Here is a 20,823-nt window from a genome sequence, read left to right as displayed (position 1 = left end):
TTCATCATAGTGTCTTCGGAAACATGTCGGTGAAAAGAGAGTCTCTACTTCTGTCTTAATTAGGTCAGCATCAGCTCCTAATGGCAATGAGGTGAGGAATGAAGAAGGGATAGTGATCATTTCAGGAAATGTGATTGTCTTCTTACCGAAAGTTAGACCAATTTCTTAACTAATCACATAAAGATTAAATTAATTTTCTTATCTAAGATTTGATTAGATTAACTTCACACAAACACTGAAGCAGGGAGACCAGTGATGGAAAGTCGAGTTCAGCTTGTCAGAAAATGCTGAAACAACCTCAGAAGTGACTTTAATTATCTCAGTATATGTTGATTTACCTCGTTTTTGGGCTTGAATATACATGATTTTTGTCTTCGTGTCCCCAGACTATGAGTTGATTGTGGACAGCGACATCCTGCCAAACAGGACGGTGGGCTCTGGCTGGACGAGCGGGGGTTTTGAGAGTCAGGAGCCGGCTCAGTTTGAAGAGAGACACCTCATATTCTTACAGCAGCTGGGCAAGGTACGAGGAAGTGTGACATCTGAGCTTTTAAGTGGAGGTCAACCCATGTTGATAAGATAAGACTTGGGACCCCTCTTCCTTTTGCAATTCCTTTGTCCGATTTTTCGTCATGAGTCAAAGTCTTTTTCAATATGGTGCTTCAGTGCCAATTGCTAAATGTTTTTTATCTGATATACTCTGAATTAGAGCTGCAACAATAAATCAATTAGTCAATCGACAGAACATTAAAAGGCAACTTTTTTGATAAGCAATTCATCATTTCAGTCATTTTTCAAGCAATAATGTCAAATAATCTCTTGTTCCAGCTTCTCAAATGTGACAATTTGCTGTCTTTCCTTGTCGTTTATGACTTTATATTGAATATTTTAACATTATAGGCTCTAAGTCAAGCAAAACAAGCAAACTGAAGACATTACCGTGGCCTCTATTTTTAACATTTCATAGACAAAACAATGAATCAAGAAGATAATCATCGGATGAATCAATAATGAAAATCATCAGCAGTTGCAGCCGTAAATGAGTACATTCATACATAAATGAATCCATGTTTAGTGTGGATTTCCTCACAAGAGATTGAACCAGAAACCCAGGCAGTTTTTGTGCCATGATGTAGTTAGGTTGATCATTATTAGGTTGATCTTAATCTTCATATGAGAGGCATTATGGGTATTATATCCAGATCTTGATGAATTGATTATTACATAGTAAACAAATAACTTAGATCCTGACATTTTCTTTGGCCATTTGGCCTTCAGCCGTTTACTCATTTGCAGATGGAGTGACATAAATCAAACTAGGAGTTAAAAAAAAAAAAAAAAGACATCTCACTCAAGTTGGTTTTCTGTTTCAGGGAAACTTTGGCAGTGTGGAGATGTGTCGGTATGACCCACTTCAAGACAACACGGGAGAGGTCGTCGCCGTGAAGAAACTCCAGCACAGCACCGCGGAGCACATACGAGACTTTGAGCGAGAGATCGAGATCCTGAAATCTCTCCAGCATGAGAACATCGTCAAGTACAAAGGCGTGTGCTACAGTGCAGGTACGGTGATTTATGGCGTCACTCTAGTTTACCATAAACCAACAGACAGCAACTGCAATAAATTTGAGTATGACTTAATGACCAGGTTTTCAAAGGATGTCCAGCGAGCTCATAAATCTCACTATGTATACTTAAATATGGTAATAAGTACCTTTGAACCATATATTACTGTAGTATAAAGATTTTTTTTGTGTGTGTTGGTGAGCATCCACCCTTGTCATCATTGTATCTCTCCATATGTTACTATAAACCAACTACATCAAACAAAATCGTGTTGGTATCACAGTATCACTCTGCTCAGCATCACCCTTAATATCGACGAATGAGGATAATACACTTATGAGTTGTCTGATCAATGAATCAATGAAATCTGTAAGTTCAGTAGTTTTTTTTTGTTGTTGCTGTCGTTTCTCTCAGGACGACGTAATCTCCGTCTCATCATGGAATATCTGCCGTTTGGAAGTCTGCGCGATTACCTCATGAAAAACAAGGAGAGGATCGACCACAAGAAGCTCATGCATTACACTTCTCAGATCTGCAAGGTACTGAAGTCTGTCCAGCTTCTGTCACACACTCTCGGGAGCTACTGACCACCGGGGTTACTGATGCAACTATTTTTTGTTTGTTTGTTTGCTTGCACAGGGTATGGAGTACCTGTCAAGTAAGCGGTATATCCACAGAGACCTGGCAACACGAAACATCCTTGTGGAGAGTGAGCTGAGGGTGAAGATCGGGGATTTTGGCCTCACCAAAGTTCTGCCTCAGGACAAAGAGTACTACAAGGTCAAAGAGCCAGGAGAAAGCCCCATATTCTGGTCAGACATTATTATATACTGTCTATATTTACCGCTCTGTGATGTTTTGTTCTGTCTGTAGCAGAAGTTTTTCTCTCTCCTCATGATGCTGCACCAACTGCTGATACTAAAGAAGTGTTTTATTTTAAAAATTTGTGCACATTTTCAGATTTTTTTTAATTCTCAGAATCGACATTTTGCAGTGTTTTAATGTTACTCTGTTGCAGCTAACACATAATTCAGTAATATTAATAATTCCTGTGAGAAATTGTGAAGTCATCTTGTCCAGCAGAACTGAAACAGGCAGTAACAAATGTATTACTTTATAGGTATGCCCCCGAGTCTCTGACTGAGAGCAAGTTCTCTGTGGCATCAGATGTCTGGAGCTTTGGAGTGGTGCTTTATGAGCTCCTCACCCACAGCGACAAGAACTGCAGCCCTCCTGCAGTAAGTGATAACACACACTCTGTCTTTCACTGTGCAAAGATTATTTTAAAAATGTTGCATTATCCAATCTCTCCTAAGTGCTTCAGGGTTATCTGTGGTTTTAATTGCTACAACAAAAAACAATTTAAGCACATTTGTTGTTCCATTTGCCATCCTACATTGTTTTCTCATCACTCTGTCCTTATTTTATTCTTCTTTTAATGTGAGACTGTAGTGAAACAACTCTTGAGAGACAAATTCATGGAAGCGGCATCTCTGTCTCTATGATTCTTTCAAAACACTCAAGAATTTGGTCTGGAACGGTACAGGCCTGGATGCTTGATCCCTACAGTGAGGGGATCCAGTGGCTCTGTTATGCTTTAGGGGGCATTTTGCTGGCATGGTTTGGGTCCACTTGCCCCCTTAGAGGGAAGAGTCACTGCAAATCAATACAAAGTTGTTCTGAGTGATCAGCTTTATCCTATGATAAAACATTTCTATCCTGATGGGAGTGGTCTCTTCCAGGATGACAGTGACCCAATTCATAGGGCACGAGGGGTCACTGAATGGTTTGATGAGTATGAAAATGATGTGAATCATATTCTATGGCCTTCACAGTCACCAGATCTCAACCTAAATGAACACCTATGGGAGATTTTGGACTGACATGTTAGACAGCGCTCTCCACCACCATCATCAAAACACCGAATGAGGGAATATCTTGTATCTTGACTTGTAGAATCAATGCTAAGCTGCATTAAAGCTGTTCTGGCAGCACATGGTGGCCCAACTCTTTACTAAGACACTTTATGTTGCTTTTTCCTTTAATTCGTCTCCTGTCTGTAACTTAACCAGAAGGAACAGACATTCCAACCTGTCAACATTTTACAGGCAGTTCATGTAGTTAATCAGTAGTTCATGTTCTGTAAAAAAGGAGCAAACAAACCCTGACAGCAGTCAGCCGCTCCAGGGGAAGAGGTTTTTTACTGCCTCCTCTGCTTGAACCATCATATATCAAAGTGTGTAGAAAAACGAGGCTACCACTTACTTACACCGCTAAATACTTTCTGACATTTAACAGCTTCCACTGATGTAAACTGCTGACCACCTGAACCAGTAATATAGTGTGTGTCATGTATGTTTGCAATGCAGTCAATCATGTTGACATCTAAATTGTACATGCTTCTACATACCACACCTGACAAATGACAAACTCACTCATGGAGGTCATACCATAGTTTGATATTTTGACAATAGTAGCATTTCTCTGTTCATGTCAGTCATTGCTCAAGTAGTTGGGACACTAGTACTCTTGAATTTGGAAATCACTCCTATTATCTATAAGGATCTTTTTGTTCTATCTGAATTTGATAGAAACCTTTTAAATCTTGTCCGTCACTTTCCTCCTCAGGTTTTCATGTCTATGATGGGGAACGATAAGCAGGGACAGTTGATCGTCTACCATCTCATCGAGCTCCTCAAATCAGGCAGCAGGCTGCCTCAACCTCTGGGGTGTCCCACAGAGGTAGGAACATCTACTACTGTTTGCTCTATGAGAGCTACAAAAGGGATCCACTTGTCACATACATGTACACTTACATAATGTATACATATATTACACTTAAACTCATACACACATCTACTGCATACGTGAGTGCGTACACATGTGCAATGCATTCCACACACAGACACACACATGCATATACATGGACACAGTCTGTTTATATGTTCAGTCCAGACTAAAGTATCTCTACAACTTGGGTAGATGACATGAAATTTTGTACGGATGTTCATGGTCCCCAGAGGATGAGGAGAATTTTGATCAGTTCTTTGGTTTATTACCAAACACCTGCAAAACTGATAACATTCACATCAGCCACAGCTGTACTTTACTGTTTAGTGCTAATTAGCCAAAGTTAGCATGCTAACCTGCTAAACTAATAGTGACAATGGTAAACATTATACCTGCTGAATAAATTGTCATAGTGAGCATGTTAGCATGCTGACATTTAGCCTGACAGAGCTGCGAGCATGGTTGTAGACTCTTTAGTCTTGTTAGCCATTCGTTTGTTTAGCTGTTTTAATCTGAATTAAAAAAGCTAACCAGGGACGTGGGCTGTAAATTAGCAACATTTGTTGCGTTGCTTCTTTCTGTGTAACAATGTTTATCTGTATTGTCCATGTCCAACTAACTCAGAAAGAGATAAAAATGCAAAGACACATTTTTATGCTTATTGTTTGAACTAAGTTGACTGCAACATCAAGTGTTTTATTTCTCCTGATATAGACCTTGCATGTTCTCTACATTTAAAGAAAGCAGAACTAAGAAATGATTCATCTTCTCTTAACCGTCTCTTTTGCTTCTTTGGTGTTAAACAACTGCATTTCAACCTGTTTAGCAAACACGAACATTTAGCCTGCAGTTCTCAAAATGTTGCCATCAGGAATGACTGACCTGTAATTGTGTGTGATTTTGTTGTTTGCTCATCTCAATAATTCTTATTTTATTTAATTTTGATTTTTCAAATAGTAATATTTGATGAGTGATTTCTCTGAGCTCTGTGCTAAAACAATTGTTTCTCTTCCTGCTTTGTCTCTCAGATCCACGAGATCATGGAGGAGTGCTGGGACATCGACCCCGGCTTGCGTCCTTCTTTCAAGGAGCTGGCCTTGCGCATCGACCTGTTCAGGGACAGTAAGGAGTTTTAAACAGAGAATCACCTGAAGTGCCATGCTCCTCTACAACCGACACGCTCTTAACGTTGTTGCCCTTATTGTGGCAAAGGAACAGAGGCCAAGAGTGCCAGGGTCAGGCAAAGAAACATGTGACTGGAAGAGTGGTCGTTCCAAACTAGGACCAGCTCAGAAACGACTGCCAAGGTGCCTTTTGAGCAAGGCACTCAACCACTACTTTCTGTAGTGGAGTGGCTTAGTGGTCAGAAGGAGAAAATGTCGACTTGGATGCGTCAAACTGGTGAAAAAGAGAAAATGTGTTCGGTCAAAACTTTTGGAAGCTTTTGAAGAAGAGTTCAAAAGTTTGTGGAGACTGTGAGTAGTTTATTGCCAGATCTAAAGCTAGAGTTGCTTGTGTCAAACAAGTCCTCTGTGTGTGTGAAAGTGTGCGAGAGAGTATGTGTGTGTGTGTGTGTGTGTGTGTGTGTGTTGTCCATACAATCAGCTAGCAGGGCTAGCTCTCGCCATCCCCTTTTCCCCTCGCCTGAAGGAAAAATGGACTAATAGAGTTTTCTATGTATGTGTGTATATACCTACAGTATATTTGTGTACATATTTCCAGAAAAATTTTATAATTTTATAAAATGAAAATATAGTAAATACTATATTTGAACTGCCAGCAAGATGTCAGTGTAAATGAATTACATGCAAAGGTGATTTAAAAAATCTGTTAATTGTTTTATGTTTTTATTGTGAGAGGTGGTGTGAAAATTAAAGAAGTTTAATTCATCTGCTCATCGCTCTGGAAACTCTTCCTCGCTTTAAAGTATTATTGAAAGTGCTGCACTGCAACCAGCTGAGAGGTTTAACATCAAAATAATGTTTTAAAATGAAAATTTCATGAAAAAGGAAATGACAGTCGCTCAGTGTCATTTGACAGAGACTAAAACGTTGCCAACCTTTTTTTAAAGTTTATGCTTCTGCGAAAGGTTTCAGTCGTCTCCATGGTAACCAGGCGCTATCCTCTGGCCAGCTTATTTAGTCACATTATATCATCCTGACCGGGACTAATTAAACAAGCACGTTACAAGTTATCTAAAGTTACAGACCAAAAAAATAAATAAGGAGGTTAGATGAAAACCACAGTCTCCATGGCAACGTTAGTAACACTGCCCAATCACATTGCGTGACAAACTATGACGGCACCCGCAACTTAACAAAATTCAACAGGTGCGCGACATAAAGGAAAGAGTTAGGCGACACTCTTTTCTGTCAAAATACGTTTTTTCTGTCGAGCGACCATAAATCAGCCTTTAGTAAAAAAAAAAAAAAAATATGCCTGAACATCTTTCTTGTGAAAACGAGAAGATGTCTTTGTTTTAACCAGAAAATATTTCTTGTTGTAGTGAGAAAATGTATTTCCTTATTAAGAAATACTTTTCTTAGCCCAGAAAGAAAATAAGACTTCATGAAGTCATTCAAACCTTCAAGCATCCATTTCAGCAGCAGAAACACTGAAATATTAGATTTTATCTCATAAAAACAGCAAACACCTTTCTCCCAGGAGGAGTATTTATTCTCATAAGGAGAAAATGTTCTCATTTTAACGTGAATAAGCAACTTTTTAAAATTAGTTTTTCACGTTATGAGAAAGTTTTTCAATTCATTCGAAACCCTTGTCATTATAATGAGAACGTTTTCTCAGTATAATCTAGAAGCTGAGGACATTTTTTTTTGTCATGGTGGCAGTTTAAAAATATTTTTGGGACACATCAAATTTGAACCATCTCGGACTGTATCATTTAGCTGAGTAACTTAGTGTTTTGATACACGTCAATGATGACAGAAACCTTCCCCAACTCAACCTCGACCTGATCACTTCATTCTTATTCAGCAGCCATAACTACCTATAAAGGTTATAAGTTCCTTGCATAACTATAGGAAATCCTGTATCATTGACGTCATATCTTTGAAACAAGAGACTGGATGTAACATACTCGGTTGACAAGTAGTGTCTCTCTTAAATCATGAAAGCCTCTTTTCTAGAGCACGATAGGTTCAAGGGAAACTCATCAACCACAGTTGATGGTCTAAACAGAATAAAAGTTAACATTGTAACTGCAAATATTCATCACACAAGAAAAGAAGTTGATCATACAGTTGACACAAATTGAACTGGCCAGCTGGAGACTTGGTTTGAAGTCACCCTGCTTAAATGTCCAGTTAGCATATCAGTGTCTGTTTCAGTAAGTTGAGACTAACCTTAAAACTGCTAGAAAGACTTCAGGCATTACTGTCAAAGTTTATAACAATCGTTTGATTTCTCTCATGTGATACAGATCAGTGTAGCTGAAGCTCTAATCCGCACCACAGCCATGAACAAGAAATCATTTGAACATTTTAAACCCTGAGAGCACTGACCGTGTAGACTGTACTAACGAGGCCTCGTTATGTAACTGCAGTAACAGGAGCAGGGACCGTGAGGGGTTTCCAGAAAAATGTTAAAACTACGGAGTAGAGAAGTAAGGTTCATAAGAGGAAAGTTTGTGTACAAACAGTCATCAAATGAGTGATAAATACTAAAAAATGTAACAATAAATATAACAAAAGCTAATAAAAAATTTAATCTGTGACTAGAACCAGTGGTGAAAAGTAACAAAGCACAAATCTGGGGTACTTGTAATTACTTAAATGTTACTTTGTACTCCACCAACTTCAGAGGAAATTATTGTTGTTTTTTTACCTGGTCGATATTTATGGAAGCTTGTTTCTTCCAAAAAAAGAGACAAAAAATTAATTTTAGAAATGATATATGAAAAGAAATACTCATGGTGAGTCAAAATTGTGAAATATTTTGTCATAATTTTGAGATAAGTCAAAAAGTTTAACTTGACATTTTAAATGAGATATTCTGATATTCTTTAGTTAATAAGTCTGAATTACTGTGTGGTACTGTACTCAAATTTTGAGATAATTCTGGGATAAATCAACATTTTTATTTTAAAACAAAATTATGGTATAGTAAATCGCAGTTAAGATTTAGAAAATTACTACCAAAATTACATTATATGTCAAAAATCTTGACTTGGGCTCCTAGTTCAGAGGGGCACAGTTTTGGCTTATCATGAGATCTTCTATTTTCATGTAAATAAAATGCCTACACGCATCAGTAATGGGTAAAAACAATCCAACTATAAACAGGCTTTGAGGAAATAGTCAGTCTGCTTCGCTTCTCAAGTTGACTTTGCCTTAAATTACTGCTAAATTAATTAATTAAAACGCTTTTGTTATAATTCAAAATAATAGAAATCCCATCACTTTGGATACTTCATTTAGAAATCCGGATGTGACGTACGTTACTGTGAAGCTCTATCAAAGCAGAGGACGTCCGACCGGCGGACACTGGCTCCAGATGTCCGCAATTCACCACCTGCAAACCCACGGACATTGCGGGCATGTTCCCGGGAAGTCTGCGCGTGCAGAGGGCTGCTCGAACCCGCAATTTATCAAGTCCACAAGGGAAATTACCCATGATCCTGCAGCAATAGGCTATAAACATAGACTGTAGTCTAAAAAATAGGCTATAAACTGACAATGTAAAGGAAAATAATAATACTAATTATTATTATTAATAACAAAAACAGTAATTATGATAATTATATTATATAATATTAATAATAAAAGGTTATGAATTGACATTTGCTTTTTTCACTTCTGTTGTATAAATTAATTGATGTAGTGAGGTATAACATGCCTACAGACTTAATAACGTGGATTTGTTTATTATAATCTGCTAAACTAGACGGGCAAATGTTGGTTTTAGTCCGTCTGCAATGTGAAGGTGCTTAGTTGAGGATTTAGTTGAGGATTTAATGTGTGTTTGCTTGGCAGCAGTGCAGCAGTTAATATAAAGGTAAAGTAAATGTTAAATGTAAAATCTCGCTGAGCATTTTCAGTAGATGTGTTGAGAGCAAATCAGCAGACATATCAGAACCGTTCACATAAAATGAGCGGGGTCAGGAATTTCAGTTTATCTCCATGGAAACACTGGAGGTCTTAAATTCCGTTTTAAGAGCGCATTTTTACCCCCTCTCGGACTGGCGCCCTGCACACTTGACGTGATGACGTTTAACACGTCACGGTGCGTAATCCTGAAATCCGTCAGGGCTCTTATCCGTCCGCAAGTCCGGGGGTTGGACGTTAGGAGTCAACTGACGACGACAATGAAGATGATGATGATGATGATGATGATGAGTAGCTCACAGCTGTTTTAATCTCGTCTGAACGCGTGTGTGCTGGGACGCTGGTTTGATAAACGTAAAGAAAAAAAGCGAAATAATATCGCTAACAAACATTTAACTGCGATGTCAACGCGATTACCTTAAAGTTCTGAATAAGGGCGCACAGATGGTTTTGACAGCGCTTTACCGCAGCATAGAGAGAAGTGTGTTTGTGTCGGAAGGACGCCAGGACTGTAGCGGATTAAACGTGAGTTGGAATTTACAAAACTTTTTCTTTTTTTCTATTTGATACTTTGTGAGTAAGTTTGTATGTTATTCTACGTGTGTATGTTATGAGAAGCCGTTTTTATGGCTCAACGGTTTTACGTTGTAAAAAGCCCGTTTCAGTGTGATAAACATCAATTCAAGTGTTTACTTAAAGGACACGTTCACATTTTTTTCAAGTGTGTCTTAAAACAACAGTCAGGTGCCCATATGAACACTGAAATAGGTTTTCCTCGCTGTAATCATTCCTCCTGTTCATACTGGCTATTAAAAGATCCCCTTCAAATGTGTGTCCACACAGTCATTTTGTGCCAAAATACATTTAAAAGTTGATGTGAAGCTTATATGAGGCTTCAGCAGTCTGAGTTAGTCATATCAAGTGGATATCTGTCACATTTACACTCTTTTTAGCATCAAATTCCCTCTTTGTGTTTCCTCGGACAGTGTTTAACTGTTGAGCTGCAGTGGAAGTATAGTAACAAAAAGAGGAACTTTGGCAATAAAAAGACTGTAATGTTTAAAGATGTCTTCTTGATTTGACTCATTTGGACAGCTGCAGCTTCATATTAGCTTCAGATAAACTTTTAAATAAAATTTTGCACAGAAGGAGGCTGTGCTGTGGGTTTTGGCCCCTGTCACAGTCATTTGTTATCTTTTAATGGTCAATATGAACAGGAGGAATGATTACAGCAAGAAAAGCCTGTTTCAGTGTTCATTTGGGCTTCTGATTGTTGTTTTAAGACACACTTGAAAAATTGTGAACCTGTCCTTTTAAAATGCCAGACCTTTTAAATGACCGGGTGTTGAAAAGGTGTGTTTTGTGGTGGTGTTGTGTTGGATTTGTGTGGGGTTTTTTTTAATTTATTTATTTCAGGGCTGCAACCAACTAATGATTATTTTCCTTTATCAATTAATATGTCAATCATTTCCTCAATTAATCCATTAGTTGTTTGGTCTGAAAAATGCTAATCATCATTTCTCAAAGCCCAAGATGCAACCTCAAATGTCTTCTCTCAACCTAAAGATATTCAGTTTATTATCTTAGAGGACTAAAGATCTAAGACTCAAGGACTCAAAGCGATTAATCGATTATCAAAATAGTTGGTGATTAATTTTCTGTCGATCAACTAATCATTGCACCTCTAAATATTTTCCCTAATTTAGATATGAGCTAAAATATGATTCAAAGACCGATGAGTTAGATTTCATGGTCGCTCTATAAACACATTCTCACAAAATTCATAACTTATCTTTCAAGATAGTTTGACGACCCAAGAAATTTTTTCAGAAATTATAAAGATAAAATGTGTTTCACAGCTGCTATGTATCTGTGTGTCGTTTGCATACTTATTTCCATGAGCTTCGTCCGGTCTGTTGGTTTAGCAGCTTATTGCATGACAACCATCCAGCTCAAGCAGCAGAGGAGAGCGTCTCGCAGGGTCTGAAGATGAAGTCGAGGAGAGCCGCCCCACCTGATGGGGGTTACGGCTGGGTGGTGGTCATGTCAGCCTTTTTCATCATGGGCCTCACCGCCGCTGTCCTCAAGAACTTCGGCCTCTTCTTCCTGGACATCCAGAGCCACTTCGGGGTCCGGACCAGCACCACCTCCTGGGTCACCTCCACTACGATTGCCATGTTTCACCTTGGAGGTAAAGATGTGATGTGATCAGCTTGAACTTCTTCTTTTTCCATCAGGGTGTTTTTGTTATGTTTACTTTTCATTTTCTCCTCAGCTCCAGTAGCCAGTGCGCTGACCTTACAGTTTTCTCAGCGAGTGGTCATTATAGTCGGAGGCCTGCTGACCTCCTCGGGGATGTTGCTGGCGTCTCTGGACCTCAGTCTGCCCTGCCTCTACCTCAGCATGGGCATCCTGCAAGGTACTACACTCAGACTTTCAACGTTCTTTTGACCTACTGTTGAGACACTTGTAGATCATTTTTGACCCTCACGCCTTTCCATCTATAAATATATTAATTTTTACACATAGTCACATCAGGTGACATGAATAGCTGAAGTCGCTGTAATGTTGCATTTTGGTATGAACCTCTAAAAAAGCAAAACTAATGGTTTAAAGAAGTATTTTATATTTTATGCAATATATATTCCTAACCTGTGATTTTCTATTTTTTGTGTCAAGGCAGGGCTGTGCAGTTTAGGCTACTTGTTAAGACAATACAATGTTATAGATGGAAAATAATAATAATGATGGCCTGGTTAGTGGGCTTCATGCAAGAACATTTTCATATCCTTATCCTAAAACTCTTATTTCTGCTTGTACAAGTGTTCCAAGTCAGTTTAACAGACTCTCTTAACCACACAAACTTGTTGTAAATTGCTCGTTTCAGCTAGATGAATGTCACCTGTTCATGAGGAGGTGTGTGTTTGTGAGATTTTTCATTAGTGTAATCAACACCCCTAAAATTACTATGAAAGGCGACATGCTCGCTCTGTTTGTGGTTGAGTGTCATTCACAAAATTGTTCCCAAAGAGTGAAAACAAGAATTTCACACTGCAGAGCTTCAAGTCCTGCTGTCAGAAATCAGCAGACAAATAACAAATTTAGGCCTGTCAGTAATAAGGGACCCGAAACGATTAGCCCTGTAAGGCCCACTGTTGCATTACAACAATCACTTTTAGCTATCTTAAAAAACAATCTGTAAATGTTTTTTTTTTTAAAGACCACATATACATAGTCACTGGGTCCTATTGTTTATCCTTGCAATGCTATTGGATAGTAAATGTGTTTATAGGTCCGGCCATCTGGCCATGAACTCACACTACTCGCAAACCTTCCATCAAGCTCATCTTCTTATTTTATTGGACTGGATTTGTCAAGAAAGAAGTAAGTAACATGCCTTGAATATATATATTTTTTTGTGATAATTGCAATGTCTAGAACATGCAGATACTTAGTTATTGTGGAATACGTTCATCAAACTTGATTTTGAGCTTGTTATGTCTATGTCATAATTCTACAGCGCTGGGTTAGGATGGTAGTCAAAATAGCATGTGCACCTTAGACATTACATGGGGACACTGCACTTCGCACATGTTCACATATGGAAAAAATATCATTAGAAATATAATGTCTTTGATGATTCACTATAATTAGGTTCTAAATTTGTTTGTTTTCTCTTAAAATTTTGAGTTTAGACAAGAATTGAACAAAGCAATAAACTGTTTCTGGTCGTAGTATCTGAAGCTCTATCTGTAGCAGAAACTGTATCTGTATCTTATCAGTTAAAAAGATACATTTAACTGACCCTGGGCTTTTTTCTGGGCTTTGTTTGTTTGCCCAAATAGTTGCCTGTTACATTAGTTAGGTCCTGGTGTGGGAATGTAAATGTTCTGGGTGGATACAGGTATTCCTTTAGGTATGATAAGTAGAGAGCACTGTAGTGTGAATTTAGTGGAATGTGTTAATGAATCAATCCTAAACACTGGGTTCACCACCCTATCTATTCCTTCAGGTTATCTCACACAGTATAATACTTATATGTATCATTAATACATATATTTATTATCATTTGTTTTTACTTTTTCCATTTCTGAGTGCAACCAGCAAAGACAGGTCTTCTGTACAGTGTGCAGGATGTGACTGTTGCCATCCAAAATGGAGAGAGTGATTTTGAAATGGAATCAGACAACACTGATTCGAGTGATGAAGAGGCAGATGAAGATGCCAGTGAAGTGGACGAAAAAACCCAACAACCCACTGACTTCCCAGCCAGTAATTACATGGACATCGAGCCCTAACCAAACAAACACACCATGCCCTGTGACAAGGTATTGCTCGCTGAAAAATCGCACATTTTCCAGTGAAGATGAAGAGAGGACGCTGCAGACACTGCAATAAAGGATAAATCAACAAGCTATGCAGCAAGTGTGATGTTCATCTTTACTTTTCAGAGGAAAAGAAGCATCTTTGGGACCATCATTGCAAATGAACATGGCTGAACACTGGGATGGAGATGAAATTCAGTTTTGTAAATACAATTTTGTTCTGTTTTTTTAAATTAATAAATGTCTATTCATAAAAAAATATGACTGTTGTGTGATTATTATTCATGGTATATACTGTTATGGGGCTAAATAAGAAGTCAACCCTGCAAATGAATCCTTAGTAGTTCTGTATATTTGTTCAGAGAATATAATACAACAGAAATTTTGCTCCCAGCTAGGCCCAACTTTGCAATATTACATTTCCCTACAAACTTACTAAAATGTAAAAAATTTGAAAATTCTTTAATTTCTGCAACATCTGAAAGGTGGAAAAAAAATTGCTCATTTTTTTCTGTATTTGGGCTTCACAGGGTTAGAAAATATGAATCCAGCTGCCAACGACGTGTCATCAGAGCAGCTCTGCACTGTGACAGAAAGAGGGAATGCTTTCACATGAAGTTAGATGCTAAAAAACGTCTTTCTAAAACCGATGAATGCCACCAATTGCCTCTTAAGAACAAATGTGTTCATACGAGTGGTTCTTGCATGAGGCCCAATGTTTTCACTCTGTACTATTGAAAACATTTTATGGTCCAAAGGAAATGCAGTAATAGAGGTTGCACCAGTCCTGGATCAACACACAGAAACCAAGCAACTTTGGTCTTTTTATAAATATTTCTGAAACCCAGAATGATGTGTTTTCCATTTATGATAGTAGGAACAACAGAAAAGGCAGAGTGCAGAAAATAAATGTGACGTCCATCTCTGTTTCATGACCAAAAGCAACTAATTCCTGAGGCTCCACACAGAATGAGAAACCAGAAAATAAATACTGAGGTTCATAAAATAAATCAGAAAAAATACAGAATTAAAGAAACAAGGGACCATATATATATTTTCAATAATGCTTATTGTGTAAGAAATTTGATTTTTCTTGGTGTTTTTAGGGCTGCAACAATTTTATTATTGAATCCTCTGATGATTTTTTTTCTGGATAATCAATAGTCAATGAAATGTCACAATAGATTTAAAAATGGCCGTTGTAATTTACCAGAGGCGACATCTTCAAATTGCTTGTTTTATCTAACTGACCAAAACTTATTATTAACTTAAAAATCATATATACGACAAAGAAAAGCATCAAATCCTCACACCTGAGAAACTGGAACTAGCAAATACTTGTTCGATTTTCGATTAATTGATTTATAAAAATAGTTGTAGATTAAAGTTCTGGCGGGCGACTAATCAATTGGGAAACAGGAACTAGCAAATATTTGGCTTTTTTTTTGATCAGTCAATTATAAAAATAGTTGTAGATTCAATTTCTTTGTTGACTAATCAATTAATCAACCAGTCGCTTCACCTCTAGTGTTTTATACTCATATGGGACTTTTTATTGATTTGTTTTTGATTGAAACATTATCAGATCCCAGTCTTCCATAAATAAATAAATTCTAGATGTAGATGGTAAAACAAGTTTCCCTCCTCTGTTTCCAGGAACGGGCATTTGCTTCTCATGGATTCCCGCCAACAGCATGGTGAGCCACTACTTTGTTCGGTGGCGTCCCATCGCCTACGCCATCGCCAGCTCAGGAGAGTGTGTCTTCGCCATCATATTCAGCCCCCTCTTCCAGTGGCTCATTGAGATGTACAGCTGGCAGGGCGCCTTTCTCATCATCGGAGGCCTTCAGCTCAACCTGTGTGTCTGCGGCGCTCTCATGAGACCGCTGGAGACGGTCCAGAGCCCGATCCAGGAAACCAAAGACAGTCTGGAAGTAGATGCCACTGTGCTCCCACCAAAGAGGAAACCCATCTTCCAATTCTCCTTGATAAGAAAACCTGAACTCTTCCTCTACATCCTGTTCGCCATCTTTGCGGCAGCAGGGTTTTTCATCCCTCCTCTCTTTCTAGTGCCCTTCGCCAACAGCTTGGGGATGGATAAGTACTGGCCAGCGTCCATCCTGTCTGTGCTGGCATTGGCCGACCTGGCGGGGAGGCTGATCTGTGGTTGGATAGCCAACATGAGGCTGCTGAGGAACCTGCAGCTGCTCACCATGGTGGTCACTCTCCTCGGGGTGGTGCTCCTTCTGCTGCCCATCAGCCATAACTACTGGAGCATCCTGGTCTTCTCTTCGCTCTACGGCTTCCTGTTCGGCTGCGTGGTGGCCATTCACGTCACTTCCATCGTGGATATCGTAACTCTGGAGGGATTCGACAGCGGACTGGGGCTCTTTATGCTTTTCAGGAGCATCGGCGGCTTCATGGGTCCACCTGCTGCAGGTGAGAAGTCTGTATTTAGATTGTCGGGTTGAAATAATGTGGCACAGGTGAATGAGTTTAAAAGATATGCAAAAAGCTTATCAGTCACATGCTTCTGTGTTTAGTTTGGCACTCGAAACGTGGTGTAACAATGTCCAGTACAGAACTGAGACATGCACACACACACAGTACAGGACGTCCTTTTGAAAAAGTTTCAGTATTGGTGCCAATATGATGCCTGAGTTTCAGTACAGATACCAAAACAAAACATTTTTCAATGCCTTAGTTTGGGAAATATAAACATGTTAACCCTTTTTTCATTAAATAACACTTTATTGATGGAAAAATAACAGCATCTCATGAAACAGACAAAATAAAGACACAACGTGACAAAATAATAAAATTTCAAATTAGAAAGCCATATAAAGTACAATATCATATGCCAGTGAACTTACATGTGCATAAATTTGAAAAATAGATTCATAGGTTTCTTTATTATGTCAGTGTAACTATGTATTTCTGATGATCCGAATAGAGTGAGACACACAAAGAAGCATAAGTTGAATACGGCTTTATTTCCAGCCGGTGTTCTGTCACATGCAAATACAATGAACAACAAGCCAACTTGAGCCGAGATCTTTTTATACCTTGCCACCTCTTCAACATGTGTTTTCCATTATGAGTGGACTTCTCCCTTGTATGATGAGTTATGATACGGACCTGTCAATATGTCAGACATCTTGGCGTCGTCCTGAATTTACACCTAAGGGCCCCACACTAGATGTTGTTCCAGTTTGTCTTATTGACACATGAACATGGTGCCTCAACTAAAGGTTTCTTACATTCCTTAAGATGCTTGCAACACATAGAAAATATCAGTCAGACTGCTCAATGCATCAGTTTTATAATGAATTTTGCCCTTTATTTTACGAGTCTGTATTATCTGAATAATATTTATATAAAGAACTGTCATTTTGATACTAACTGAAGCAACTTCATTCAAAGAACTGCTTCATTTAAACCTAAGTAAATAATAATTCATTATTGTTTTATAGTTGGAAATTGTATGCTCCATATATGATTAATTGTATGCTGTTTTGTAGACAAATGTCACACTTTTGTATGATCAGCTGACCTACTGTGCACTGACTAAAAATGTAAGTATAAATTGAACATTTACCCCCTTAATTTGTATCAAATTACATTACGTCTCTCTAGTAAACTTTTATTAGGAAATTGCTGACCAGTAAAATACAGTGTTGTCAAATACAGTCTCATGTTAGAAATGTTTTGTGAATTAGACCAACAAATATCTGATTCACACACACACACACACACACACACACAGGTTAAGGGTTAGAGAGGAAAGATTCTCACCAGCAGGTTTTGCTCGCATAAAGATACAAAACTCACAAAACTAAACCCACATTCTTGTTTTCTTTCCTGACAGACCTGTCAGTGTGCATTACTGGTGCCCTGCTCCAGGTGCAATGAGAGAACTCAGTCAATTAAAATGAATGTCTACTAATCTAACTGTGACTGGACAATATCAGAGGCACAACAAAAACAATTAGTCCATTGATCGATTAGTCGATCAACAGAAAATAAATCACCACCTATTTTGATTATCGATTAATCGTTTTGAGGTTATTTTCTTTTTCAGAAAAAATGTAAAAATTCTGATTCCAGCTTCTCAAATGTGAATATTTTCTTCTTTTTTTTAGTCTTCTATGATAGTAAACTGAATCTTTGGGCTATTAACTGTTGGTCAGGAAGAAAGAAGACAGTTTAGGACGTCATCTTGGTCTTTGAGAAACAGTCATCGACATTTTGTTTACCGTTTTTATAGACCAAACCATTTATTGATTAATTGATAATAAGAATAATTGTTAGTTGCTGCACTAGATGATTTTTTTTGCACTTGTTTCATTTCCAAAATGAGACACTTAGCATTCATTAAAGTGAAAAACATATTCTTTTAATACGAGTTGCAGCACCAGACAATAATAACCTCTACTGGTGTAATTAGTTGACACAATGACTTCACTTTAAACAGACTAAAATATCTCTCATTTACAGTTCAGTTCTGTAATGAATCTTAATGCAAAACAGTTAGAAAAGACACAGTTTGTTCTTCATTGCGTGTTAAATCCACAGTAAAGGAGACGCTGAAACAACACAAATGTCTCACAGCAGGTTTACGCACTCCTGATGAAATAGATATGCCTGTTTATTTATTTATCAGCCCTGTGACCTGACCTTCTGTTTCTTATTCTTCTGTATTTCTTGCGCAGGCTGGCTGGTGGATCAGATGAATGACTACAGCGTTGCCTTCTACTTCTCGGGCCTCTGCCTCGTCTCCTCGGCGGTGTTTGTCGTCCTGGTCGACCGCCTGGTTCAGAAGAGAAAAGATGTGGAGGCTGACGTTCAGCAGGCGATGAACCAGCTGGAGGACTGGGACAGAGAAAAGGTCAAGTGAGACACTGTTGCATAAGGATTTTTACCTGAATGAGCCCGAGGAGCCAGTTTGTTGGCTCGTTGGGTTCGTGAACACATGCCAGCTGCTGGATAATGCAACATAGTTTGACTTGTGATGTGGGTGTAGGTCACATGTTTTTATTTACCTCTGCGTCACAGCATCGTCTGCTGGTGTTAAAACACCATTTTAGGGTATTTTTTTTATTAGAAACCAAAGAAACACTCTGGGGTGCGTTAGGTTTTTAGTACGTCATGTAAACATCAGATATTTTTCTTTGTTTCTGGGGGAAATTTTAACATACAGCCCGACTCATTGGATCATGCGCTAACATACGCGCATGGCTGCAAAGCTCAGTTAGCACATGCAAAAGTAAATCGTGCTTTCTACATTTTTAAACTATGATTTTTAAGTTACAAAATGGGTTTGCATGTGCCACCAGAGAAGAGGTTTTAGGATAAGATAAGACTCCCAAGGACAAAAGGAAAGAGGATCCCGTACAGTTATTCAGTCAAAGCTCTATTAACAATTAAAATACACTAGACAACAAGACTTCTAGTTACAAGCTGCTGACTTTGTGCTGGAACCAAACTTTTTTTTTTACCTTGGAGAACTGCGGCTTCTGAACAAATAAAAACAGGCTCATAGACATTTGAAGTTGTGCCTCCAAATGGAACATGTGCAGAAGTTTCTGATTTTTTGGGGGGGGGTTCATCCCTGCAGTGGTTCCAGGTAAAAATCTGTTCATCCCTCTGCTGCATCAGAGTCACCAGTGCCTTATCAGTATGTTAACTGTGTTGCTGCTATTTATAGAATATTTCTGAATATGACCCAAAGTACTCCAGGAAAAAAGCTGCACATTTTATCCTGTTACTTTCTTTGAAGCTGTGACTCCTTTTTATATCACCAGGTCAGTTCAGCACATGTGGGCCAGACCTGTAAAAATATAAGTGGAGGAACTTTGCATCTGTATGTATCAGGTTTCTCTAATAGCTCAAGTGTTGACTATCTGTGTTACTGGTTTGTTGGCAGTGGCTCTTAAAGGCTGTATTTAAGTTATAATGTAGCTTTTATGATTTAAAAAAATATCCATCTTGTCCAATCAAATCAGTTATTTCTATGCAAGAAACTGAATATAAAGTCTTTCAGAGAAACGTGGTTTGGTTGCTTTTAACCACTTTAATTATGAATTTGCTTAATGATCTTTCAAAGATAACTTGATCCAAATAACTTTTGTTGTCATTGAAGCACTGAAATACAAGTTTTCCTTTGCACAGCTCCCTACTTTTTCTACTTTTAAAGCAATTTCAACCAAGAAAGTCTTAACTGACAGTTTTTGACTCAACATGTTGAATGTTTTTCACATCACCAGTTCTTGTAGCAGCTAAAATGCAACATTTTAAGAAATAAATTACTGCACTGATGGTTTTTAAATGCACGACTCGTGATGTCTTTCTTACATCTGGTTGTTTCTATCTGTAGCTTTGCTTAACAGCCAAACTGATCCCAAACAGGCTGCTGGAACTCCTCTGGAGCTGCCCTCCACAGCCTGAACCTGATACCAGGGTGAGGATATTTGTAGTGTCTTTTGGGAACTCGTGGTATGTGCTGTACAAATTGCTCAGGAGTTAGTAAGTACAGTTATGTAACAATTGTCATTGCGTTTCAGCCCTCACACTGAGCTGGTGTCACATGATTAAACACACATGACTTGAGCTAAAATTATTAGTCGAACAACACAGTTAATCTGCAACTGTTTTAGTAATTGTTTGATTTTCTTAAGCAAAAATGCAAAGAATACACTGGATCCTGCTTCTCAGAATTGAAAATGTATTGATTTTCTTGAACATCTTTTGGTTTTGGACTGTTGGTTGGACAAAACAAGCAATTTGAATATATAAACTTGGAGTTTAAGAAATTGTGATGGGCATTTTTTACTATTCTTATGGCCCAAGTATTTAGTACAGTAAATTATCAACAGATTCACTGATAATGAAAAGGTCCTTGCAGCTCTACTTTGTGCCTTTTAGTAGGGCTGCGACTAATACGTGTCAAAATCAATTGTTTTGTCAACGAAATCTCAGGAAAATGTGAAAAATGCTCGTCACAATTTCCCAAAGCTCAAGTTAATGCCATAAAATCGCTTCTTTTGTTCAACAAACAGTCCAAAATCCGTATGTATATA

The 20,823-nt window shown here is 38.3% G+C and overlaps 2 protein-coding genes across 4 annotated transcripts in view; both read left to right on the top strand.

Moving 5' to 3' along the window:
* jak2b (Janus kinase 2b) overlaps positions 1-6,245 on the top strand; it is a 28,286-nt gene extending 22,041 nt beyond the window's left edge. For both annotated transcript variants that reach the window (XM_042421603.1, XM_042421604.1), the window contains 7 exons: positions 387-523; positions 1,374-1,563; positions 1,981-2,105; positions 2,206-2,378; positions 2,687-2,804; positions 4,195-4,308; positions 5,385-6,245. In XM_042421603.1, coding sequence (XP_042277537.1) covers positions 387-523; positions 1,374-1,563; positions 1,981-2,105; positions 2,206-2,378; positions 2,687-2,804; positions 4,195-4,308; positions 5,385-5,492 — 965 coding nt within the window. In that variant the 3' untranslated portion in view covers positions 5,493-6,245. The remainder of the gene's footprint in view (positions 1-386; positions 524-1,373; positions 1,564-1,980; positions 2,106-2,205; positions 2,379-2,686; positions 2,805-4,194; positions 4,309-5,384) is intronic.
* Positions 6,246-9,591: 3,346 nt separating this feature from the next.
* zgc:114041 (uncharacterized protein LOC574425 homolog) lies at positions 9,592-20,076 on the top strand. Of its 2 annotated transcripts, none has more exons than XM_042422281.1 (5): positions 9,592-9,944; positions 11,348-11,610; positions 11,695-11,838; positions 15,401-16,183; positions 18,457-20,076. In XM_042422281.1, exons 2-5 carry the CDS (start codon positions 11,409-11,411, stop codon positions 18,639-18,641), a joined length of 1,314 nt encoding a protein of 437 aa, XP_042278215.1. In that variant the 5' UTR covers positions 9,592-9,944; positions 11,348-11,408; the 3' UTR covers positions 18,642-20,076. The 2 variants fall into 2 exon arrangements, with proteins under 2 accessions (XP_042278215.1, XP_042278214.1); XM_042422280.1 differs by having other exon boundaries at positions 9,593-9,944; positions 11,345-11,610.
* The last annotated feature ends 747 nt before the right edge of the window (positions 20,077-20,823 follow it).

The sequence above is a fragment of the Thunnus maccoyii genome, chromosome 9 (assembly GCF_910596095.1).
Source record: "Thunnus maccoyii chromosome 9, fThuMac1.1, whole genome shotgun sequence".
Lineage (NCBI taxonomy): Eukaryota > Metazoa > Chordata > Actinopteri > Scombriformes > Scombridae > Thunnus > Thunnus maccoyii.
The sequence above is the reverse complement of the archived record's forward strand: the minus strand, read 5'-3'. Positions and strand labels throughout refer to the sequence as shown.

Coding starts and splice junctions, on each gene's coding strand:
- zgc:114041 (XM_042422281.1), top strand. CDS start 11,409: ATGAAGTCGAGGAGAGCCGCCCCACCTGATGGGGGTTACGGCTGGGTG. Junction 11,611..11,694: donor TGCCATGTTTCACCTTGGAG/GTAAAGATGTGA, acceptor TTTTCTCCTCAG/CTCCAGTAGCCAGTGCGCTG. Junction 11,839..15,400: donor CAGCATGGGCATCCTGCAAG/GTACTACACTCA, acceptor CTCTGTTTCCAG/GAACGGGCATTTGCTTCTCA.